This window comes from Onychostruthus taczanowskii, unplaced genomic scaffold (genome assembly GCF_017590055.1).
Source record: "Onychostruthus taczanowskii isolate IOZ18803 unplaced genomic scaffold, ASM1759005v1 scaffold21, whole genome shotgun sequence".
NCBI classification, from domain to species: Eukaryota; Metazoa; Chordata; class Aves; order Passeriformes; family Passeridae; genus Onychostruthus; species Onychostruthus taczanowskii.
In genome coordinates, this window is record NW_024499351.1 from 81704 (window position 1) to 106323 (window position 24620).

A 24620-nucleotide genomic window follows, 5' to 3' on the forward strand; every position below is an offset into this window, starting at 1 on the left:
GCTCTTGACAAGTTAATGGTATTTATTTGTATGGCATTTATAAAACCCTATGTCTTCTTGAAGACTGCTATTCAAGTTTTCTCTCTGTTTTGTTGTTTTTTTTCTTTATAGTGCTACTATGAAACCTAAAGTGCCACCTCCTTTACCACCAAAGGTAAGTGAGGGGGATTTGGTCGCTCAACAGAAAAATGCACTTTAAATAAACAAATTAATGGAGAATATTTAAATTACTGTGTTGGTGGCTCTTTACTTGTGAAAATGTCAGGATCAAAATGCTGCATGTGGAGCTTGTAGCTCATTGATAAGTGGCATGGATGCTTTGAATTTTTTTTATGTTTTGATTATTACTATGTCTCTTTCAGCCTAAATCAATATTTATCCCTCAAGAAACTTACTCTTCTGAAAATGAAAATCAAGGGACAATCAAGAGATGCCCAACATCAGAGAGTCCAGCAAAATCTACATCTCATGTTCCACCTAGACCACCACCTCCTCGGTTACCTCCACAGAAATCTAATCCTTTAGGTAATAAACATGACCCCAAGGAGCATACAAGTATTTCTTAAATAATCTGATGTGATTTTATTTCTGTGTTCTTAGCTGTGCACACATTAAAAGATATTGAGGTAATTTTTCTATGGTGGACAAGTAACAAAGTGCATGAAAGCCAAAATTCATGAAAAAAAAGCATGCTTTAACTCTTTAAAGGGTCAAATGTACTTTCTATCAAAGTCACTGACACCATTCCTGCTGATGCCATTGGTGACACAATTGCTTTCCTAAGCAACAGGCTTATAATGTAGAGTATGAAGATTGGTAAAAAAGTATGTTTGTAGGTTTCAGGTTGAGTGTGTTAGTGGTTGTTGTCATTTGTCAAGAATGTTACATACAATGTTTGCTTTTGTATGTAATGAACTGGGTTGGGGAGTACAGGAGGTAAGTGTGTTTGTTTACTGTCTGCTCAGACTGTTCATTTTATGCCTTGTCAGTCTGATGCCTTGAGAGTTGTCTTGGACTGGCTTCTCTTAAGCAAGCTCAATGTCTGCCTCTTAGTTGTTACTTGGTAGCTTTTCCTTGCTTCATACTTAGTTCTACTGTTGATTTGTTAAAGATTTGACTCTAACAAGGCTGTGTTTCTAAGGAATCAATAATTGAAATGTTAGTTATTGGCAAGTATTTATTTAGGTATGGCCAACACATTTTCCCTCATAACTGTGACTGCATCCCTTTCTGTGCTCCTGTTAGAGTTGTTAGATTAGAGTTATTATGTTAGAGGTGTTACATTAATTAGCAAAAGTCATGGACTGAAATTGATTGTGGCTTGATGGATATGTGCAGATGTAACAACAAGCATGTTTAAGGAATAAATTAGGGTATTTTATGCTATATTATATACAGTGTATGTTCTGACTTAATTGGAAATTCTGGCCCAGTTAAGAGTTTTTAGGCTAGATTACTCTTTGAGGTGAAGGCAGAGGAACACATTCTTAACTATCAATCTTTCTAGGTAATGGAGTCACTTCTGTGCAATTAAATGGTGACAGAGAGGAACTGCCGCATCAACAGAATGAAGCTAGAGACACGAGCTTTTCAAGGAAAGAAAAGAAGGAAATACTGGTAGGTATTTAAGCTTCTGGGTGTCCTTTTAGAATTGTCATGACTGTTCTGCATATGCAAGGAAAAGGAGCAGGCATGCTCTTCAATATGGAAATTATGCTGGATGGCACCTTGTTTACTTTTAATCATAACACAGTTTTCCTTGATTGTCTAGTTGTGATACAGCCTTAGTCTGAAGTTTGTCAGTGTTTAATTTTCCTTGGAAACAAACATCATGACAAATATATACAATTTTCTTGGTCTTTCACACAGCTGAGAGATATAATGAGAGCCGTGTCTTGTGCTGCACTGGGCAATGACTGTTTAAGGAAACAGGGAAATTAGGGAATGGAATATGCTGTAGTTAGAATAGATTAAATATAACATGAGACTGCTCTCTCTGAGGGCTCCTTCCAAGTGTGAGGCTGGAAATGTAATTTTTTTTTGTGAGAAGTCAAGAGGAAATAGACTAGAAATGTGGTGATGAGTCTTTGTTTTGTTTTAAGGAAGTGCCAGTAATACTGACAATACTTCAAAAAGTAGGATTACCTGGACAGCTTTGAACTTGTCATTTGAAATCGTGTTAGAAATTTACCTGTGAAATGGGTTTGTTCAGAAGCTTCTTTGTGCTAGGAGAAATTGATACTGACACAGGAAAGTGCATATAGCACTGAGTGGTAACATTTAATGCTGTAATACTAAAGGGTTGAGCAATTGTTCCAATATTGCTTAAACTCTCTAATACTGGAAATGCCATTATTACAGGCACCACTGTAGCATGAAAATGTTGCACAAAACTGTGCAAACATTCAATGAGGAGGTATTAGGGAATCATAGTGGAGATCTTAATGAAAAGAAAATTATGCTGAGTGTTTGTGGTTATGCTGTGTGTGGGGAGGGAATTTATATGTTTAAGCATAGTGTGCGTGTGAGTGTAAACATACTTTTAAATTTTATTTTCTAGAAACCAATTAGTAATGGCCTTCCTCCCACACCTAAAGTACATGTGAGTATTGCTGAGTCACACAAATGCACCTTGGGGGTAGGGTGAAAAAGCACATTTTTTGAATGTTTGTAGTCTTTGCTTTTTTACTTAAAAAACCAAATACGACTTAGCAATGTTAAGCCAGTGGTATGACTCTTAACCTTTTGTTAGTGCTTGAAGTAAAAATAATCCTTTTGGGCAGGTCACATTTTAATTTTTCATATGTATGTATTTAATATTTTTACTTTTACAGATGGGTGCTTGCTTTTCAAAGGTTTTCAATGGCTGTCCATTAAAAATTCATTGTGCAACATCTTGGATAAATCCAGATACAAGAGGTATTATATGATGAGTATTTTACCCATTTTGTCCTCTCCTTGAATTTCAAGAGTGCTTAGAAGAACAGGACTATTCCTTTTAAAACAGACATATATTCATATAAGCAGGAGTCCTTCTTTAATTATGCTACTGCTGTCTAAAGTTGTGTTATTTTTAAGATATGTTGGATGAAGTTTTTTGCTTTTATTCAAAAGAACAAATTACATATTGAAGTTAAAGACTCTTCTCAGCATTTTAGTCCAAAAGAAGACAATCCTAATTTAGCTGTAAAAAATCTGACTTTTGGGGGTCTAAACTGAGATCTTTCTGGCCCTACAGGATTCTGCAGTTGTTTTTTGGGGTTTTTTGCATAAATTTTAGTGCTTTACTATCTAACCTGATAAAAGGGATTGGTGGTAATATTGTATTCACTTTGCCTGCTATAACACGCTTTGATTATAAGCTGGATAAACATACTAGTGAGCTGGTCAGCAAGAAAATATTTGGATTTTTTTAGAGAGTGGAATTAGGGAAGGGTAAATCCTTAGCAGTTGACATCATCTCGTAAGAGATGTTTGCATGCCTATGTACAATCCAGGGATTTGATTATGTTCAAGAGGTGAGGCATCCACAGACTACTGAGAAAATGTTCTAGTCACTACTGTGTAGAAGTACTCTCAAAGAAGGCAATGGATCTTTCCATAATATATGGAAATGTCTAAGTAAGATATGCTGAAATTATTCACGTGATTTCCTGCTTGTGGTTGAGTCGTTTTTTTCTAAAATTTCAATTGTTACTCAAAAAAAAAACCCCTGAGCTTTCCTAATGACTTAAATCAGCCCCATTCATAAATTAAAGCTTCCTTATCAAGATTAATTTTCCATGCTTTCATACACTTTAACTTATAGTTTGATTTGTTTCCATGTGTATTGATGTTGCTTTTTGGTAAAGGTCTAAATAAATACTTTCCTGAATTAAGATTTCTGCCTCTTTTTGTTTGTGTTTGCAGATCAGTACTTGATATTTGGAGCAGAAGAAGGTATTTACACACTGAACCTGAATGAACTTCATGAAACATCAATGGAGCAGGTATATTTCTGGTTTAAAAAAAATACATCACATTTTTAACCCCTCAGATTAATGTTGTAATCCTTACAAAAATGGTTTTTACTATATTTACATAGGCACTGGCTACACTGAGAATTACCTTAAATATTTGCTGTTGGGGATACTTTTCAGTCATGTTTGTGTTCGTAGGCTGAACCGTGTTTATATAGGAGATCTTCATCTATCTGTAGTTTGAACTTCATCATAGTGCATTGTTCTGCAGTTAAATGATTAGGTAAATGGTATGGAATTTCCCTGATGAATTTTGGATGAAAATTTCTATTTCCCTTAAAACTTCATTACAATACAGAATTTTTGCAACAAACATTGTAATTCAACTACAGAGAAGCAAGGAGACCCTTTATTTGCAGGAGTCCGTTCTTGTGGTCTTAAAAGCAGCTTTGCTGATGAGACTCAGCTTATTGAATTCCATCTAAAGCTCTGTCTTTGCAGAGTCTTACAATTAGTAATTTTTTTAAGGGATGCTGGGGAGGGTAAAATGCAAGTTGAAGGCCTTTCTGTATTCTCCAGCTCTTTAGTTACTCTCTAAGAAACTTGTTTTCTTTCTTGCCTTCTCCCTACTGTAGGGAGCTGTGCACCTGCCATCAAGATGGGGGAATTTGCAAGGACAGCCTTCACAGTGTAAGCTGGAGGCACTGGTGTTTGTTCAGCCTCCAGGGTCCAGACATTTTAGAGATGTCTGTTGTGTTGAGAGGAAGGCCTAGTTGAACTGAGCTCAGTGTAACCCATAATCATACTGATGCTCGAGTTACCTGGTTTAAACTTAGCTCAGGTACCACTCTGCTGCTGCACTGCAGTTGTAACAACTACCCTGAGAAATATCACTAATGTAAAAATAATTCTTAGAGGCCAGGTAGACCAAGGAAAGGTTTGGATTTTTTCTTTACTGTTTGGGGTTTGGTTTTGGTTGCAGTTAACTGGCAAGGAAGGAGAAGAGCTGTAATGAAAATCATGTAGTGTGTTGCCTAGTGAGCTTTCAGGGAAATGTTTTAATAAGCACTTAGAGACAAGAATAAATGGTTGCTAACACAGCCAGTCCTGTGTGGAACAAGGAATGAGTGGCAGATCAATTAACCTGCTAGTTTGAAGAATTGCTATTCTTTAATCCTCAGATCCAAACCTACTGAGTCACAATATGCTCATGTACCTACAGAAGGTCAATCAACCTTGCATGTTAAATTTTGATACAAGCAGTGTGGTAGATTATTACCATAGGTGTTTCTTACAGTGTGTTTAGGCTGTGAGAAGAGTTCAGGAGTAGAAATGCACCCTCTGTGCTAACCACTTACTGCATCATTATTTATGATAACAGTCAGTAGGGTTTTAATAGCATTTCCAAATTTTATGTTTTATGTTATTGTTTACTCTTTACTCTCACTTTGACACAACTTAGCATAAAAGCTAAAGTAATGTTCTTGATTAGTTTTCTCTGTATTTCACTTCATCAGTGGACAAAGGAGACATAGTACACATTTCCAGGAGTTAGAATAGCTTCAAGGTTAATATTTTATTCTTTTTTTGGAAGAGTTGTGTTTTGTTTTCTTTTGTGGGTTTGTTGTTTTTTGGTGGGTTTTTTTTTTTTTTTTTTTTTTTTGTTTTTTTTTTTTTTTGTTTTTTTTTTTGTGGTGGTGTTGTTGTTGTTTTGGGGGTTTTTTGGGTTTTTTTAAGAGCAAAACAATTGTCCTTCTGAGTAGTCTATCTAGCCCAATAGTCTCTTTCCTGAAATGGCAGTAGGAAGTGTCAGTGAGGTTGGTCACTGTGTGTTCTCCTCAGACTCCACTAGAGTCATTGAATCAGGGATGTTGGAGGATCCCTGCCTATTTTTTGTCCCCTTTTGGACCTCTTGAACATGAGTATGTCTAATCCCTTGTGTTGGTACTTTTCACCTCCATGACATCTTGTGTCAATAAGTTTCAGAAGTTGGGGGGGGCGGGGGGGAAGTAGTTGTTGTTTTTTTGGGTTTTTTTGAGGGATGTCTTGTTGCTTTCAACCCCATCATTTTAGGAATTGCAGAATTTGACAAAAACCAGCTCTGCCTTGAATATTTGTTGCACTCATTCATCACTTATATGAATGCAGGTGAAGGTGAAGAACCCCTTCAAAGTACCAGTTTTAATTGTTTCAAGAGATTTGGACTGTCACAGGCTTCAGAACAGCGTGGTTTGTTCAGAACGTGGTTTGTTGACCGCGCTTGGTTTACTGAAATTGGTTGTTGAGCTTTTCTTCTTTGAAGGAGAAAATTCAATGGTTTTTGGTGTTTTTTTTAAAGGGTTGATTGATCTTTATAATGACATCTTGTGGAATATAATATACCTGAAGAGATGAGTATAAAATATGCAAATTTTCTAAATGTTAATTCACATGTTAAATATAGTATATGTACCTAAGACTTACTCTGAATTAACTCTGGAATCCAGGTAAACATTACTTGGCTTAAACTGCTGCAAAAAGCAAGTCAGTATTAGCTTTGTCCTGTCATCTAAGCAGATACTAATTGATAACTGTCTTGTGTATATCAAATTGAATGCTACTTCTTTGTTTTTCCTTCTGTTTATCAGCTATTTCCTCGAAGATGTACCTGGTTATATGTCATGAACAATTGTTTGTTATCAATATCTGGTAAGTTACTGTGCTGTCTTGCATTGGTAGTGCTGGTAAACACTTGGTTTCGTATTTGAAGTGTGGTTTGTTTTCTAATTGCCAGGTAAAGCTTCTCAGCTTTATTCCCATAATCTACCAGGACTCTTTGATTATGCAAGGCAAATGCAAAAGTTACCTGTTGCTATTCCAGCACATAAACTCCCTGACCGAATACTTCCCAGGTAAATACACATCATCGGATATATCAGAATATCTTAGCTCTGGGAGTTCAGCAGATGCTTGTGAAGCTCTGGGAACACCAAATAGTGGGGGGCTCTGTTCACAGATTGCAGTGAATGACTCATGTGCATTAATGAGAGGGTTGAGCCCTACGTTTAAGGGATCAGGATGTGAATTACTCATGTTAGAGAAATGGATTTTGGTACACCTTACCTTCTGGTTATGAAACTTCTTGTTTCTGGGCATGGCTCTTTTCAGGTATAGTCTAGTGTGATAGATCCTGCTTGTACTTGATGCTGAACAAAAGCTATGGCCATGCCCCTCCTGGCTGCTGCAGAAATTAACCCTGTCCTGGCCAGAACCAGGGCGCTGCCAAAAAGCCTTAGTAGTAGCCCATTCAAGTCCCAGCAGAAGGTGGTAACACTAATCTAGTTTGCAAAAAAATCTTTGATTTTTAAAGTGCATAGTGACACACTGGTTCTTCTAATGGAATAGGATTTCTGTTAGGAAATTGTGTTACAGAAAATTTGATTCTCTGCTACCTTTAGTTCTATTAAAAGCCTATTAACAGGTAATTCTTGGGTTCAGGAAAGGCTTCTTCTTGTTCAGTTACCTGCAAACATAATGGTTTAACACTTGTCTGACAATTGTGTTCTGCCTAGAGGGTAAATTCTAAATAACTAAGAGATAATTTGTGCTTTGAATTGTTACCTTCTGTGTACCTGCACTATTGTTCTGCTCTTCTCTTCCAAATTTGACTTTGGTGGGTGACTTTGGCTTGGGGACTGAATCAGCAGTGGGCTAATAACCATAATTACCGTAAGAATCATGCTAGGAAAGCCATACTAGATTCTGCCTGGAATAGTACCTCACCTAAGTTGCAGAGGACTCAGAAAATTTCTTGTCCAGTCATGTCACTTCCCAGGAAAAATGCTGCATAACCTGAATGTGAGTGCCAAGCCAGTCATTCAAAGGCAGGAAAGATTAATTTAAATAATGTGTTTTCCTGTTTTACCTCTGGTTGTAGTGTGTCAAGGTAGTCACATTTAGCCAGGCAGAAGACAGACATTTGAAGTATGTAGGAGAATGTAATTTTTCCTACCAGACCATAAAGTGTACTCTTAAACAAGTTTCTGGATGCTGTGATGGTGAGTGCTACATGCAGAATGGTAAAAGCAGAGGTTTTGGTAGAGAAAAGGCAAAGCAAAATTTAATTTGAAGTAATTTGTGTGGTTTATATTTTCATTTGTAAAATTTTCTAACCTCAGTTTATGGTACTTGGTAGGCAGACATTCAGTAGCAGAAAATATGTGTGTGATACGTCTCCTTTCGAGCTTCTTTCCCTGGAGTGTCTTTGAGCAGTTCCTTTCAAACTTTGCATGACTTGTTCCAACGAAAATTTGTGACCAGTACTCAGTTTTCATGCTGTTCAGTCCTTTTGCATTATCAGTGACTTCTGGATAGTTCCATTTGAAGTGTTACACAGCTGTTTTCTCAATTCATAGCTTTGAGTGCAATATCTGTCTATCAATCTATTTACTCCCATCTTTTCTACAGCATCAAATTACTTATTTTTATTGTTAAGAGTACTGCAGCTGGTCTCAATAGTCTGTTATCTTCTGATGCATGTAGAAACTCTGAGTCCTGTTACCAACAAATAACATTTTGGCTTATCTGATAAATTTTCGCATTATCGTTTCCATGATTTCACAAGAAATATACAAACTTGTATTTTTTTTAGTTGTTTTTTGTGGCAGACGTTTTTCTATCAGTGAATGTCTAAAAAGAAAATTCACTCAATTGCTTTAGTCAATCAATAATTTTGTGTTTATCTTTTGTAGGAAGTTTGCGGTATCTACGAAAATTCCTGACACTAAATGGTGTCAAAAGTGTTGTGTTGGTAAGTGAAGGTCTGGAAAATAAATGTGAAGGGGCAGCACAAATGGTGGCAATATTAAGATTATTGAGTCAAGTGTAGAAGGTAAAGGGAGAAGAGACTTTTGTCATTATGAAGCTGTGCGTTTGCAGATGGTGAGCTCATTCAGATTAGTCCTTGGATTTAAGCAGTAGAAACTTTCCTATTTAGCTCTTTATATTTTAGAGACTATTTACAAGAAATGCAGAGAACCAGAATGATGTCAAAATTCAAACCATTTCTCAAGAAGAACCTAATCTCCGTGATGGAGAAACTTAGAGAAGTTGCCGTCATGATTAAGCCACCAGCATTCCTAGCAGAAGTTTCAGTTATCAGTACTGGGTGGTAAAAAGCAAAGGACTATTTTTAAGTCTTTGAGGACAGTGTTGTCTCTGAAGCCTTTATAATATGTTTAATAATATGCCAGCTACCAAAGTCTCAAAGCTGCACTCTGTTAAGACATGTTCTAAAAGGGAGGCAGGTAGATTAAAAAGCCCCAGACCACTGAGATTGTTAGTGAATGCTGCAGGGAACACTCATGGGATGACAAGTGAAATGACAGGCGAAAGAGTATGTAAAAACTCTGACTTTCTGACAGAAAAATTAATTTTGGAAGTCCCTATGTTTCTAGGTTCATAAAACAAGAAGCTTGTGATGTGTTCCTCTGTGATTCTGTGGTTGCTGTCCTGCCAGGCACAGAATTTAACAGGGGTGCTGTGGTACTTGACATTATGAGAGGAGTCTTCATATTCAGAGATATCTCAGCCTCCTAAGCCTGGAGCCCTTCATGCATGATAGGTGTGAGTGATAATTTGTGAATGGCAATGGGTGGCTCTAAGACTCTTACTTTTTGTGACTTGAGCCTCCATTCCTGCTGGCACATAAGTCTGCTTTTGACCTCAGAGCAGCAGAAGTGCCACAGGAGGCAGGAAAAGATAAGAACTTCTGGTCTTCTTTCTGCACCTTCCAGATGTTGGTGATTGTTTTGTGATTTCTGCTGCTGAGTTCAGCCTTACTCAGGGTCACACCAAGCGTTATTTTGCACTTTGCAAATGCACTTTGCAGTCAGTCTGATGTTGAGTGAGAACCTGGATTAATGAAATAAAGCAGTGATGTTTAAGGTGCCAAGGGATTGCTGATGAGTTTCTGTGGCAATAAGGTAGTGTGAGCATATTTCACTTCTGTGATGGTTCTGGATTGTAGAAGCTTGTTATCTGAACTGTTGTTTATTGCCTGATGGCCCACAGTCACTTTACTGCACAGTAAAATCTGGTTTTTAGATGTATTCGTACAAAGTGCAAAATAGCACTTGTTTGTCTTAAAGGAAATGTTGGCAGTGCTTAGGGAGTGAAGTTTTGTCAGTATTGTAGAATTGAAGATGTGAAACTTCACAGGACCCAATTTTGCTGCTTTATTGTTCTCTGCCAGTTTTTAATTGAGTTCCGACAATGGAAGAGCAGCACTTCCTGCTTTTCTATTGTTCTTCAGTTTCAACTGGATTTCCTGGTGGTCTAGAATTGTTCATCAGAATTACAGAGCTCCTGGATTTCACACTTGCTGTGGTAGTGCTTGAAAGGCAGCTGAGCTGTTCACTGCCTGCTGGGTAACTGAGTGTTGTAGAAGAAGCTGTTCTTTAACAGCTTGCTTGTGGTGATTTTGAGATAGCTTAAGCAACCCAACTCACTAGAGCCAGGACACTCCAAATGTGTATTCAATCAGATATTTTTTAAATATATAAAACATTAGAGTGGGGGTGGTGTGTATTTTCCAAAAGTAAATGGACTGTTACATAGTTGGAAATTGTTTATAATTTGCATGTGCTTAATACACTAATATTCTCTATCTTTTCTTGGCAGTAAGAAATCCCTACACAGGCCACAAGTACCTTTGTGGAGCACTACAGTCTAGCATTGTTTTGTTAGAATGGGTTGAACCAATGCAAAAATTTATGTTAATCAAGGTAAAATTACAATTATTCTTCATGTTGTCTTCTAGTTATCTTGTAGTGGCTTGTTAAGAATAAGTATTAGCCATTTCTTGATTTATTAGACTTTTCTCTTGGTTTCTGTTATATTATATTGAAAATAACTGTTTAAATGTGTCATGTATTAACTGACTCAAAGTAAGTGTTCATGACTTTGGGGTGCACTTCAGTTAGAGAACGAAGAAGCCCTTTTCTCCATGAGCATTGCCCTTCAGCTGCACAATGGAAAACTGAGGCTGGCAGGCTAAGACATGGGTTAACAGTGGTCTTGCTCCCATACTACAGAGAAGGTGACCATTTATTCTATGTTTTTTAACACTGAGGTGCCCAGAAATGCTTGTTATCTCCCCATCTGACATCACCTGAAGAGACAGAGCCAGGGTGGGCTCATGTTCATAAAAAGGCAGCTGCTATAACTCGATCAGCCTTGAAGAGAAGGCTTAGAGGCTCAGTAGCCAGGGAGAGCAGTGATGAGCACTCTTGTCCGTGGGCAGCTGCAGAGGACACGCATGATAAAAGACATGCTATTTTATTTTAACTGAATTGGCATGAGATGCTCCAAGCTTCTTTTGTATTTATCAATTCCTGTTATCTGAAGAAGTAAACCTAATGTTACAAAGTATGTCGTAAAATTTACTATACAGTTTGAATATCAAATAGCAACTCAGACTACATTTGTTTCCCTTCTAATATCTATTTTTGCTTATTTATCTAGCACATAGATTTTCCTGTACCTTGTCCACTGAGATTGTTTGAAATGCTGGTAGTCCCCGAGCAGGAATTCCCTTTAGTTTGTGTTGGTGTCAGTAGAGGAAGAGACTTCAACCAGGTGGTGAAGTTTGAGACTGTCAACCCAAACTCTACCTCTTCGTGGTTTACAGAAACAGGTTTGTGTGCTGTTGTCATTGCATTCCAAAATGTTCTTTGCTCTTCTGTTAGCTGAAGCACTAAAAGATAGGCTTCTCTAAGAAAGCAAATGGTTAAATCATTAAAGCTAAGTGGTAATTGCAAGTTCTCTGCTTAAAGGGGTATCTGGTTGAACCTGCTTGCACATGCACTTTTTTAATGTTTCTCCTTGTTGAACTGATTGGATTCCTTGAGATTTTTGGTATAACAGAGGATGGAGTTATGGTTTCTTGCATTTCCATAAATTAGGCAGTATTTTATTACCCTCTGTGCTGTTTTGTGCTCTACCCTGGCACCATGAGTTCTATTTATTTAGTAGCTTTTAGTAAAATTGCATTCTGAGTAATTCCTTACAACGTCTCTGGAAGATGTATTTTGGCTCTCCTACGGTGTGTCACTATGGTTAGAAATGGTGTTGTCACCTCCTGATGAGATAGAGCATTCTTCTGGTTTTGTGGAAGCAAAAAGGATTAGGACCACTGGCAGGAAACAGAGTGCCTGCCCATCACCAGTGTGCGCACCATGAGTGAGATGGCCACCCTCTGAGCAACAGCAGACATTCTCCCATGGAAGTGTGCTAAGAATTACTTTTTTAGAGTTACACAGTTGCCCCCTGAAGCTAGATGCAGTAAGGAGCTAGTCATAGCTGGCAGGTTCAGAAGCAGTAAATACCTTTGGTTTTGCCTGTTATGGATCCATTGTTGGTTCGTGGTGAATTTATACATAGCTCTGTGCTGGTATGCACATGTGCATGAGTCCAGATGAGTGTGTACTGTGGAATTCACTAGGAAGAACAGTTTTCTCCAGGAAGATACCCACTGATCATGCTGCTGCTGAAAAGTACATCAGATTTTGACACCATTTAAAGCATAGTTAGAATACCCAAAGTGAATAGTGGATGGCAAATTAACACAGTTTACTACTTCAGACAATGCATTTTATTTTCATTCCTTCCTACGTGTAACTGTGTGACTTTATAGCACAGCCCATGCTAAAGGAAGCATGCTGAAGAGAAATGTCCTGTTGTCATTTCACTCTTAATGTTGTCTGTATTGGTGCATAAATATAAGAGTACTAATCTCTTCTCTGTTTTTGAGGTTTTTTTGCATTGTGCCTTCCAGCCTTTGCTACAATTTCCTTGAATGACTTGTGTGTTCTCGTGTTGTGTCTGTGTTGTTGTTTACTTCTATTTTTGTAGCTCAAATTTAAACCCTTTTGTTGCATCAGCTTATTCCTGTCCCCTGCTGGCAGGAGAGCAATGATGCAAACAGATTTTTGGTTTTCATAATTTTAACCGGAAGCTGCTTTTGTGTTCTAGGTAATGTGCTCTAATTTCTCATGTCTAATGGATTTACTGAATTTCTCTTTGCTGTATGAAAGATGCCTACAGAATCTGGCAGTAATGTTGAATTATTAAGAGTTGCTTTGTATGTAACTTTAATGTTAATAAACAAATGTACCAAAACTACACTTCTCTTTTGAGCTGCTATCCACTAATCACCTGTGGGTCAAATTCCCATTTGCTGTGATGTACACTGCTGCAGCTGTAACCTAGAAGAGAAAAAAATAGCCCTTCTTTTGAAGGTTTGGAGAAGGAAATAAGCCCCTATTTTTGGAATATCTGGGGATGGAACATCTGCAAACAGCATCAAGAATTAAGTAATAGTATATAAGTCCCTATCAGGATTTAGAAATAAAGACAAAAGAAAAGTGCAGTGAAACAGCATAGCGTGGACAGTCACATATATCTGGCTTTTTGCAATAGCAGTATTCAGTTACACCAAGAGAGAATAAGTGGAGAACATTGTATGTGTCAGTTTGCTTTTGAGACATGGCTCAGAAAAGGCTGAATTAAATCCATACTTCAGTATTGTAGCTTCAGTTTTCCTGTCACAGCCAACATGTTGGATAAGTGGACATGCACCTCTAGGAGAAGAGTAATGTCACTGTTAAGATGATGATTTTAAGTAGATAAAACACACTAATCCATCAAAATGTCTCAAACTCTAGAACTTCCATTTAAAATTTCATGCTAATGTATGTTATGAACTAACACTCATTTTTTTACAGACACTACGGAGACGAGTGTTGTCCACGTAACACAGCTGGAGAGAGATACCATTTTGGTGTGTTTGGATTGTAAGTTTAATGTCAACTAAACATATATATATATATGTATGCATATACATCCCTACTGTCTGTCTTCAAATTAGGTTCTGTATTGAAGATAATCCTTGGTTAACATATCCTTACTTATTGTCTAGGCTGCATAAAAATAGTGAATCTGCAAGGCAGGTTAAAATCCAGCCGCAAACTGTCATCGGAGCTCACGTTTGACTTTCAGATTGAATCAATAGGTAAGCTGGGTTTCATTATTAGTCTTGAATATCCCTGCAGGTCAAAGAGTTGGGCAGTCACCATCTGGATGAATTTTAACAAGAGCAAGTGGTGGATTCTGCATCTGGGACGAGGTAGTCCCAGTTACGCGTACAAACTGTAGGATGAGAGGCTGGAGAGCAGCTCTGCAGAAAGAGATCTGGGGGTTGGGATTGATAGCAAGCTGAAGATGAGTCAGCAGTGTGCTCTGGCAGCCAAAGGTCATGACCAGCATAAGGACATGGAAATTATATGAAGTTGCGTACGGGAAAGTTCAGGTTGGATATTAGGAGAATACATCAGAGGATGACTGATCACTGGAATGAGCTCCCCAGAGAATTGGTCACAGGACCAAGCCTGTTAGAGCTCAGGCAACATCTGGACGATGCTCTAAGTGATCCTTATGAGTCCCTTCCAACTTGAGATCTTCTATGATGAACTTGTTCAATGTTACGGTAAAGAATTGGTGTGCTACCTGTCTAGTGTTTGGCATTTGGAGCACTACCTCACTCATTTCACTTTGTGTGAGAAGACTCAGTGAAAGGTTCAGCCCGTGCTTTCCTAGGAACAATTGGAATAAAGTAATAATCTTGGAATCTTCTTAGATTAAGCTAAATGTCTCAAAAGCATGATGAAGACTTCTAGCCTCTAAGGGAATACCTTAACACAACCTACATAAACTCTGAATCACCCATGCCTAACTCATTTTGCATATGTGTTTGTGCAGTCCATTTTTATAAAGCAGCTCAAAGATTAAATGATATTATATGTCACAGGTTGCATAAATTTTGTTTCCTTGTGTAGAATTTGAATGAATTAAATTTGTGAAACAGAAAGAATAGACTATTTTGGCAATTCTCCGGTAGTTACATACCTGGGTTGCACCACCTGCTGTTGAAAGAGGGGTAAGAGGGATGTGTGCACAGATGAAAGGCAGCAGCAGCAGAAGAGGAACAATGGGTTCTAAAATCATCAGAAGTTGCAGGGAGTTTATTTCTGAGGAGAAGCTTTAAAGTTTCAGGCTCCCAAAGATCCCATCCAATCTCCCACAGAGAAGAGGACAAGGAAACATTCCCACTAAAAACATTACTTTTATAGCTCTTGATGATTGGGAAAGAAAGATGCTATGTAGTTGAAGCTTCTCGCTCTGGGACCTCTGCATGTACGGTAGTCCTCACCCCACCTGTCACAAAATTAGCTTCCAGTGGCCTTTACTGTCCTGGCAGTGTCTCCAAAGACACTCCTGGAACTTTTCTGTTAAAATTCCATATATATTGTCTGCAAATATTAAAGGGATTTCCTGTTCAAAGAAAATGACATATTTAGGACTAGACATTTAGAATATTTTCTGGTTAGGTGGAAATGTTTTTAAACCCTGCTCATTAAACAAATAAATGCAGCTACTTTTGAGGTAGGTTCAGTTTTCAGATTTCTGGGAGACATTCCTCAGTCTGACTGGGTGGATGTCATGCAATGGAACATACCTGTACAGATTTCAAAACTATAGTCTTGTGCTTTTGGCCTTAAAAGCAAGGGTTGAGTTTATGCCTCAAAACTGATTCCAGTGTTCTTTCTTACCAGTTTGTCTACAAGACAGTGTGCTAGCATTCTGGAAACACGGCATGCAAGGAAGGAGTTTTAGATCAAATGAGGTGAGTTCTACATTTTGCTTTAAATTCTGGCTTGTAATGTAAGCCACGTGGAGGAGAAATGCACAATACGGTTGTCTGAAAAAGAGTAAAACATTTCAGCAATTTCCCAGGTTAGACCTAGGAGCTGTATTCTCATTCTAAGCTTGTTTCATAAGCTAGAAAGCATTGGTGGAGCTGTGCAAGAACCCCCTCACATCTGACAAACAAAGCAGAAACAAAAGACCAGGCCAGGATGCCAGAAAATATCCAAGTCTAATTCTTAGTGATATTAATCTTTATCTTAAATTGCTTTGAAGACACTGTCAGTTCCTTAGCCTCTCACATATGGATGCAAAAACCTAGGCTTTGCCAGTGGTTCCACTGCTAAACTTCAGCTTTTTGTCACAGTGTCAAATGAGTTGCCTGATATTTTTTAGTCATTTCCATGTTCTCTTGGCTTACAAATACTTTGAAGAATTGCCCAGCTTTCACAAGAAATATTTTTCCATGTTCAGTAGAAAAATACCAGATTGACCTAAACATGGTTGATTTGGTTTTTTCCCTAAAGTATCCTTGTAGTCACTTTTTTTAGCCCATTTGATGTGTTTTTTAGACAGAGTTAAACCATTATAACTGCCTTCCCAAATAGTTTTTATTTTTCTTTGCTGCACACCTTATGTACCTGTTAGTGAAAATTCTGTACTTTGTAAGAATTTAATTAGTTTGGTTATTAATGAATATTTACAAATATTACCATTTGCTCCGTCAGTGTTTCATTGGCTGAGAAATTGAGCTCATTATCACTCGTTGTATTTTAAGGTACACATACAGTCACACCACACCAAGCTTAGATATCTCTCATTGTTCCAGCACTACACTGACTTGCACAAAGCCTCAGTTGACCCAGTCTGTACTAACAGTGAGGCTGCTCTGTGTGAACCAAAGGCTGGAGTCAGACTGCTTCTTATTTACAAGGTGCAAATGTTTATTGTGGCATTTGTGCATTGCTCTAACCCATTGGTAGAGCACTCAGTGGCTCTGCTCCAACTGGCCCTGTCCCAGTGTGCTGCAGCCCAAATGGATGCATTTTGTTGTTTACGTAAAGCATCAGGGACAGTGGCTTGCTTTGTTGCTGTCAAGCCAAAGCCAGAACCCAAATGAAGAACTGAAAGCAGAACTGGGCTGTTGACAGAAAAGCAAGTCACCTAAAAGGTTTTCTCTGTAGAAGTCTAGGGTAAGCTTTTGGGCCTTTTTAAATTCCTTATCTCTACTAGCTGTCCCACTAGCTGCAGCTGTTAAAAGAAATAAATGCATTTTCTGCTGTAATATGAAAAGCTTTCAGTGCCAGGCTCAGGTCTTGACCATATTTGTTACTTTGGGGGAAATCTTGTACAATGTAATAGGTAGGAAGTTGTTGCATGGGACAAAAAGCTGACTGACTTAACTTGCAGCATTTCTTTGAAGACATCATGAGTTCAGACTCCCTATTCTAATACAGTTGGCCTAATTGGGGATGACTTGAGCTGCTTGCAAAGTTATTTCCTTCCCCAACTGTGACCTTCCACCGTGTTTTGATCGAGTGTGAAAAATGAAAGAGGGAACTGTGAATTCTGACACAAGAAGTTCAAGATTTGGGCCAAGATTGTACAGCCTTAGCCTCACAGAAAGTAGAAATTAATTTTCTTAGAAAAGTGAAGGATTTCATTGTTGTGAATTAAAATTCTCTTGCAAGTTTTCTGCTCCAGAAGTGAATTCACTAAGTCAGCTAACATTACTAGGGTCTGGAAAGGAGATAAGAATGCCTACTTTCCCCAGGAGTGTGACATTTGGCTGTTTAGAAGAGGAGCTTTATAAACAGTGCTGCCTGATCACAAAGTGACTAAATACCCTTTGGAGTATGCAGTGGGCTTTGGTTGACTTCATTAATGAACATGATGATTTTCTGGGTGCTTTGATACTCATATGGTCATAAAGATGTATCACACAAGTACAATTCAGCAACACAACACACGGGTCTGTTGCACTCGTCTGAAATGTCAAAAGATGAAGTTTTCTTTTTGCAGTGGGCATAAGTACCACAGATTAGATTGTTTCTCTGCTAGGGTTTTCAGAATATGAACTTAATGCATTTTTACTATTATTCAGCAGTTCAACAAAATGTGTTTTATGTGTGATTTATCTGACCCATTTTTGAATATACGCTCTAAAGTGACATTAATTGCACCCTATCTCTTTCAGCCATGGCTGTAAAGAGAATTTCACTGGTAACTCAAGTACCAAGCTGAGCCCTGCTGTTGTGCTTGCAGTGGCTAGCAGAGGAATTCATGTAATGTGGGAGGAATTACAGAAAACTTCTATATTTTAGTTAAAAGCGACAGTTGCATTATAGTCTCTATTGGATTTTAATTGGCAGTCAGTTGGTAACATCAGTCACAGTCAATTATTTTCTCTTGACTAATGTTAAAAACAAAATGAAAACAGTTGTGCTCTTAACATGTAAATATTTCTTTTTATTGTCTAGATCACACAAGAAATTTCTGATAATACAAGGATATTCAGGCTTCTGGGATCTGACAGGTAAGATGAGAAGTAAACAGGACATACTAAAATAAAGGAATAGTGTGTGTTCTTCTACCTTGTAAAAGTTTTTTCCATGTTTCTTGCAAATTCTTTTTTAGGCATCTTAGACATTCCTTTGTCTATGTGTCTACCTTCCAGTTCTTCACTTTTACTTTTCTTTTTCTTAAATTTAAAATAAATAAAAACCTCCATAAGCACTCAGCCATGCAAGAAGCTTTTACTTGGCTGCAGTCACAATCTCCAGGAATATTTTTCTTTTTGTATTGTAATTCTTTTGTTTAACTTGGTGAAATCTTTACTTTGAGATGTTGTGCAGCAGTAGCTCATCAAAATCTGCTTCTGGAGATAAGTGCAAAAAGTACTTTAAAAATTTAAATATCTCACTTCACCCCAGAAAGGAAATCTACCAGTTCTTCTCCCAGCATAACAGTTCAGGTCTTGTAGGAGCTCTTGATAGCTCCCAATGTAACTGTTCTTTGGCATCTGCTTTTGGGACCTGTCTGAATGACACAAGTGCTGTTTTAGGAGCGTTACTGACTTCCTCAACTTTCTCTGCCCTGATGTTGAACTTTGTACTTCTGTAAGAGCCACAGAAGCAGCAGCTGTTTTGTCTTCAGGGGAGTGCATGCTGATATGACAGTTTCACAAGTAATGAATTCACAAGAACTGCAAAGATAGGTTTAACTTTTGTTTTGGGAATTGCCTCTGTCTTACGCTGCTTGCAGTAAACCCATGTGGCATCTGAGAATGACATTGCAAAAAATTGCTTTGTAAAAATGTCCTCTTCCCCAAATACAGTCCCGTCTATTTCTGGATTGCTCTGATAGTTTTCAAGTCTAAGAAAAAGTTTAAAGAGTTTGTTCTCTAACAAACATTAATTCCAGTTTCTTCATATAACCTTTTCCTTCCAGCTCTGTCCTGTTTTGTGCTTGAGTGTGAAGCCTTTTTCCAGTAACAGGAGTCCTTTCCTAGGCAGTTCATAGGAGCTGGTGTTCTGAGAATCAAAAACCTTGATGTCAGTCAAAAGCTCGTGTGTTTCTTTCTCCTCATGGGCAGGGAATTGCCTCATTGCATGAGGTGTCATTCCCTTTGTGGAGCACATTGAGTAGAGGTCAGGTTTTTTTCATGTTTTTTAGTTTTGGAGCAAGCAGACTTTCCTGTCTGAATCCACAAGAGGGATTTGAGTTTCCCACAACCTGCCTTCACTTCAGGATGTTTGTGGAGAAGTCAGTCATGAATGTCCTGGACTGTTTAGCAGTTTTAGCAGTTCTAGCAGTTCTGCCTGATGAAAAAAATTTAAATAGTTTGTGAAACAAAATTGTGATGGCTAATTTCTCTTTGAAGAAAAAGGTCTGGTCTAGGACATCCTTTATGCTCTTTGCAGTTGCAGGCCCATGTAACCCGGTCTCTTTTCTCCAATGATGGCCAAAAGTGGGTGGCAAGAAAGAGAAATGCTCTTCACATAGTAGTCCTTTCCTTGAGGATTCTCTTTGCTTGCAAATTTTGGTCTCTGCAACTTTCAGAGCTGAAGGAAGTTTCTGTGGATTAGGTTACACAGGCTCAGAGATTAACTAGAGGTGTTCACAGAAGAATCAGCTTTGTTCATCTGTGATTCCTGTGGCAAGAGGCAGAAAAACAGCTCTCAGAACTGGAGCCTGATGAATGGGTTCACTTTGCAATGCTCCAGGAAAGCACAAGCCCAGTAGGGGAGTGATGGACTCTTCAGAAGCCCTCACTAAAGGATGAGAGGCAGCAGGGATACATTGCAGCAAGGGATAAACATGATTGGTGAGGATGGTTCAACACTGCAGCAGGAGCCCAGAGAGGCTGTGGGAGATCGTTGGAGACCTTGTCTGGATAAGACGGTGAGCTTGCTTTGAGGTTGGCATTGGTTTGAAGAGCTTTTGGACTAAAGGCATCCAGGGAAAGAGAAATAACAACCAGTCAGATGGATCCTAGGGAAGAATATTTAATTAAACCCAGGTTTGTTTCTAAATGAAGGCTCACTTGACATTGTTGCCTTTTTAATTTCCATTTTAGGGTTGTGGTGCTGGAGAGCAGGCCGACGGACAACCCAACAGCCAACAGCAATTTGTATATCCTGGCAGGGCATGAGAACAGCTACTGAGAGCAGCGTGTGGCAGGCAGCTCACTGTGAGGAGAACACTCCTGCTGCAGCAGCACTCATGACTGGCTGGAATTGCACAAAAGCTGCAGTAACCCCGCTTCAGTTACTTTATAATTTATTGTGGCATGAGGGGAAGACGAAAATTGTTTGTGGTATGGACACAGAAGCATTATGATACCACAAAAGTGCTTAATTTACTGTTATGTAATCTTTGTACATATGCAGTATTTTTCAGTGAAACTTCTTGCTGAAGCCCTACACTGACTTTCTGTAGATAGAGGTCCTCCTGTTAAGTACAAGTGTCTTACCTGTACAGATGTAAAAGTCACTGAGGATGCAGAAATTAAATCGGGGTACTATTATAAGGACGTCTCATGTGTTTATTATAAAATGGGATTCTAGCAACAAATATAGTACATTTAGCAACACTATTGTATTTTATTATATGTAATTTACTAATACAAATAAATATTAACTTTTAGAAATTGTAACCAAGGCTGTAATCAGATTACAATCTTGTTTTAATTTCAATACAACACACTGGTGTTCATGTTTGCACAATGTATTGAGATGTGATGTATTTAGTCACAAAGGTAAGCTGTGACTTTGTGGATATGACTTGGGCTTCAAAGTTCCTTTTTTTTTTTCTGTTTATTTGGGTAGATTCCTTTGTGAAACAAACCAGTTAAACACCTGTATTTTTATATTTAATTAAAACTTTCCTTATGATTACTTCTCTATGCTTGAAAACAATACCTTATGGATGGGTGTCAGTCCCAGACTAGTGGTACCTGGCTGTAATTCTGCAATAGGTGTTTGAATTATTAGTGTATACAATGATAAAAAGTAGTTATTACTGTTTGTCTTACTAAATAGTTTCATATCATGATGAAAAGGAGCAACATTCCACATTGTGGAAATGGCTCAGAGATGTTGCCATTTTGACTTTTTTTTTTGGCCTTATAACCATTTTCACACTTTTCTTGATTTTAGGATGTTAACACATGGCCAAAATTTAGTTACTACCTCATTGAAACAACACAATGGTTACTACGCATCACGGGAACTTAGTTTTGATCAGAAGTATTTTTGACTGCTATTTTCCAATGGAGTGTGTAAATGCCAAGTTTTAAGCAAAATGCACACATTTGACTCCTTTTTTTGTATATGTTCTTTATATTTTATTGTGATAATATACACTAAAACCAAACTAAATTAAAAGTGATTTATGGCCTGCGTTGTTGTTGTGATGGGTAATGCTTTGAAATATGTTCCCTAATGTATATAATGTAAAATAAATTTTTTTAACATGTTGTTGTACAATTAGATTATCACCTGCACTGATTTTCCACATAAGACTATAATGGAACATACTGAGTTTTCAATTCTGCTATTAAATGGTTGTGCCAAACACAGAAGCTGGGCGTCTCTGAATGTATGAACAGAGGTTGCTGGAGCTCCATTCCAGTTGATGCCAATTGGAATGATTGCCATTCATTCCAATTGGCATCAATTCAGTTTGATGCTCAGTTGGCATCAAAATGAATTGATGCCAGTTGATATTGTCATCAATACCCTTCTGGCCTTTGGGCAGTGGACATGTAGATTTCAGCTAAGTCTTTCCAAATTACACCTTGTGTGGTTTCTTCCCTCCATTTCCTGCTGTTCCACCTCTGTTGATTTATTCTTTTTCTCATCAGGTTTATTTTTCTGCCTGTTGCCCTCAAGCTCACTGCCTCTGCCAGCCCCATCATGGCTGTTCCTTGTCCTGAGCCTGTGGGGGAAAAGGTGGTGGCACAAGCCTCACTGCTGAGCAGCTGAATTCTCAGAAAAGCTGAGAAGTTGTGTGCTTCACAGCACCCTTGTGAAATCCCCAAGGGCGATTTCCATCCTGTCTCCTGTGGACTGTTCCTCACAGAACATGCAGAAAGTCACTCAGATTTAGCAAAGTGCTATTTTACTCTGCTTGGGCATTTTTGGTATGAGCATGCATGCAGGGATGCAGCTGGAAGGGCTAAAGAGGACAGAGCAGCAGCATGTGGGAAGAAGGGAGCATTGTGCTAGGCCAGGCTTGTTTCCAGTCTGTTGGTAGAATCAGAACAGCTTTGCTCTTCCCATGCTGCTCTCCAGCGTCAAAGGTAAGAAGTGAAGAGTTCCTGCTTTTTTGAGGAATTGTCCTTTTGTAGGATTTGGGGTTTGTGCCACAAAACTGCCTTTCCCACATCTCAGGCTGCTTGCCTGCTCTGCTGACAGCTGAGCCCAGGAGCCTGGGTGTCTGGTAAATCAAAAGGTCTCCTTTGCTAGACCTGAAGCTGCCTCAACTAAAGTCTTCCTGAGCCATGCCTGGTAGGCACTTATGACGGAATCCTGGTGTAGGATTGGGGTCAGTGTGTGGCTGACTGATGGGAGCCCAGTCAGAGCCAGGAAACCCCAACACAGGTACCATGAGGTTACAAGGCCTCTGCCTTGTGTGGTGGACATAGCTCCTCCAACAACCTCTGTGCTTCCCTTTTCCTCCTCCTAGTCCCTTCCATGCTGGCTCCTAGCAATTGGAGCTGCTGGTAGGCAGGAGGGTTGATGTGACCACAGGATCAGGCACTCACCAGCTGGCAGCCAAATCTGATGAGTGCAGGGATTGAGTGTGGGCCTTGGCCCAAACTGAGCCTTCTTACAGGGAACAAAGAAAGCAGTGGCATTGTGTATGTTACAGAAGTGCTCCTGGAAGCTGGGATCACAGGGCAGTGAACTCTGCTTTTATCTTTTTCTTTCCCATCTCTCCATGCAGTGCTGCCTGCCTGTGTCAGAAACTGGATCTGGTGGCATAAAAAAGTGGTTCAGATTCAAATTCTGCATCCCACAGCCCCTGACTGAAAGCAAGGGCTGTGCAAGGTGAAGCATGCTGCTGGCTGCCTGCAGCTCTGCCACGGGGAGCTTGCAGTGGGGCTGGGGGAGCCCAGCAATGCTGTGAGCACTGGTGGGGGTGGAGGTGTCCCCCAGGCAGGGGACATTTCTTACACCCCACAGGGTTCAGATTTGGCCATAGCCCTGCTGGGTTTTGAAGGATTGCAAGGGAAAATAGCTGGTAAAAATAGGGAGTGTGGCCAAACCTCTTGCTTCCCTCCAAGGAAACACACCTAAAATACAGGAAGACCTGTGTCATCTATGAGTGGTGCAGAAGAAGCTGTAGAAATTTGTCTGGGGAGGGAGACACCAGTTCCTTTAGGAGGTGTGGATACATCTCACCAGGTCCCGTGGACTTGTGCACCTTCAGGTGCTTTGGATAGCCTTGAATCCGATCTTCTCCAGCAGGTGATTCCTCAGTCCCCCAGGCCCTGCCTTTCCCTTCTGCAGCTCGGGCAGTGTGGCTGGAGCACATCCTGGCGGAGATGGGGACAAAAAAGTAATTGAGCACCTCAGCCTTTGCCACATCCCAGGTAATCACGTCTCCCCTTTCCTTTCAGAGAGGGTCCTCATTTTTCCTAGTGTTCCTTTTATCCCCCACATACCTGCAGAAGCTTTTCTTCTTGTCCTTGATGTCCCTGGCCATGTTTAATTCTCTCAGAGCTTTATCTCCTCTGTCCCTGGCTGCTCGGACAACTTCTCTGTATTCCTGCCAGGCTTCAGCTCCTGCTTCCACCCTCCACAGCCTCCTTTTAGTGTCTGAGCTTGTCCAAGAGCTCCTTGTCTATCTACACAAGGCCTCCTGGAATATTTGTCCAATTTCTTGTCTCAGTTGAATCCATTCCCATGTGTCCCAGCAGACTGATCCATCCCCGCGTATCCCAAACCGATCCATTCACGCTTGTCCCAGCCCCATCCATCCCGAGTGTCCCAGCCTGATCCATGCCGTGTGTCCCGCACCGATCCATTCACGCTTGTCCCACACCAATCCATCCCGTGTGTCCCAGCCCGATCCATCCCGTGTGTCCCGCACCGATCCATCCCGAGTGTCCCAGCCCCATCCATCCCGTGTGTCCCGCACCGATCCATCCCGAGTGTCCCAGCCCGATCCATCCCGTGTGTCCCGCACCGATCCATCCCGAGTGTCCCAGCCCCATCCATCCCGAGTGTCCCAGCCCCATCCATCCCGTGTGTCCCGCCCCTCGGGCCACCGCCTGTTCCAGGGAGCGGCCATTCGCCCTCCCGCCGGCAGGAGGCGCGCGCGGCCGGCCCGCCCCTAGCGTCACTTCCGCCAGGAAGGCCGCGGCCGCGCGTGGCGGGGCGCAGGCGCGGGGGGCGCGGGGCGCCGCCG

The 24620-nt window shown here is 39.9% G+C and overlaps 1 protein-coding gene across 4 annotated transcripts in view; it reads left to right on the forward strand.

Moving 5' to 3' along the window:
• The window catches only part of MAP4K3 (mitogen-activated protein kinase kinase kinase kinase 3), a 66529-nt gene extending 44851 nt beyond the window's left edge, over positions 1-21678 (forward strand). For 3 of the 4 annotated variants that reach the window (XM_041404211.1, XM_041404213.1, XM_041404214.1), the window contains 16 exons: positions 112-154; positions 363-525; positions 1508-1617; positions 2561-2602; positions 2835-2919; positions 3910-3989; positions 6587-6647; positions 6733-6850; positions 8690-8748; positions 10620-10723; positions 11463-11634; positions 13724-13792; positions 13918-14010; positions 15611-15681; positions 18182-18237; positions 20281-21678. In XM_041404211.1, coding sequence (XP_041260145.1) covers positions 112-154; positions 363-525; positions 1508-1617; positions 2561-2602; positions 2835-2919; positions 3910-3989; positions 6587-6647; positions 6733-6850; positions 8690-8748; positions 10620-10723; positions 11463-11634; positions 13724-13792; positions 13918-14010; positions 15611-15681; positions 18182-18237; positions 20281-20368 — 1414 coding nt within the window. In that variant the 3' untranslated portion in view covers positions 20369-21678. The remainder of the gene's footprint in view (positions 1-111; positions 155-362; positions 526-1507; positions 1618-2560; positions 2603-2834; positions 2920-3909; positions 3990-6586; positions 6648-6732; positions 6851-8689; positions 8749-10619; positions 10724-11462; positions 11635-13723; positions 13793-13917; positions 14011-15610; positions 15682-18181; positions 18238-20280) is intronic. The other variant, XM_041404212.1, reaches the window with a different exon arrangement.
• Positions 21679-24620: the final 2942 nt, after the last annotated feature.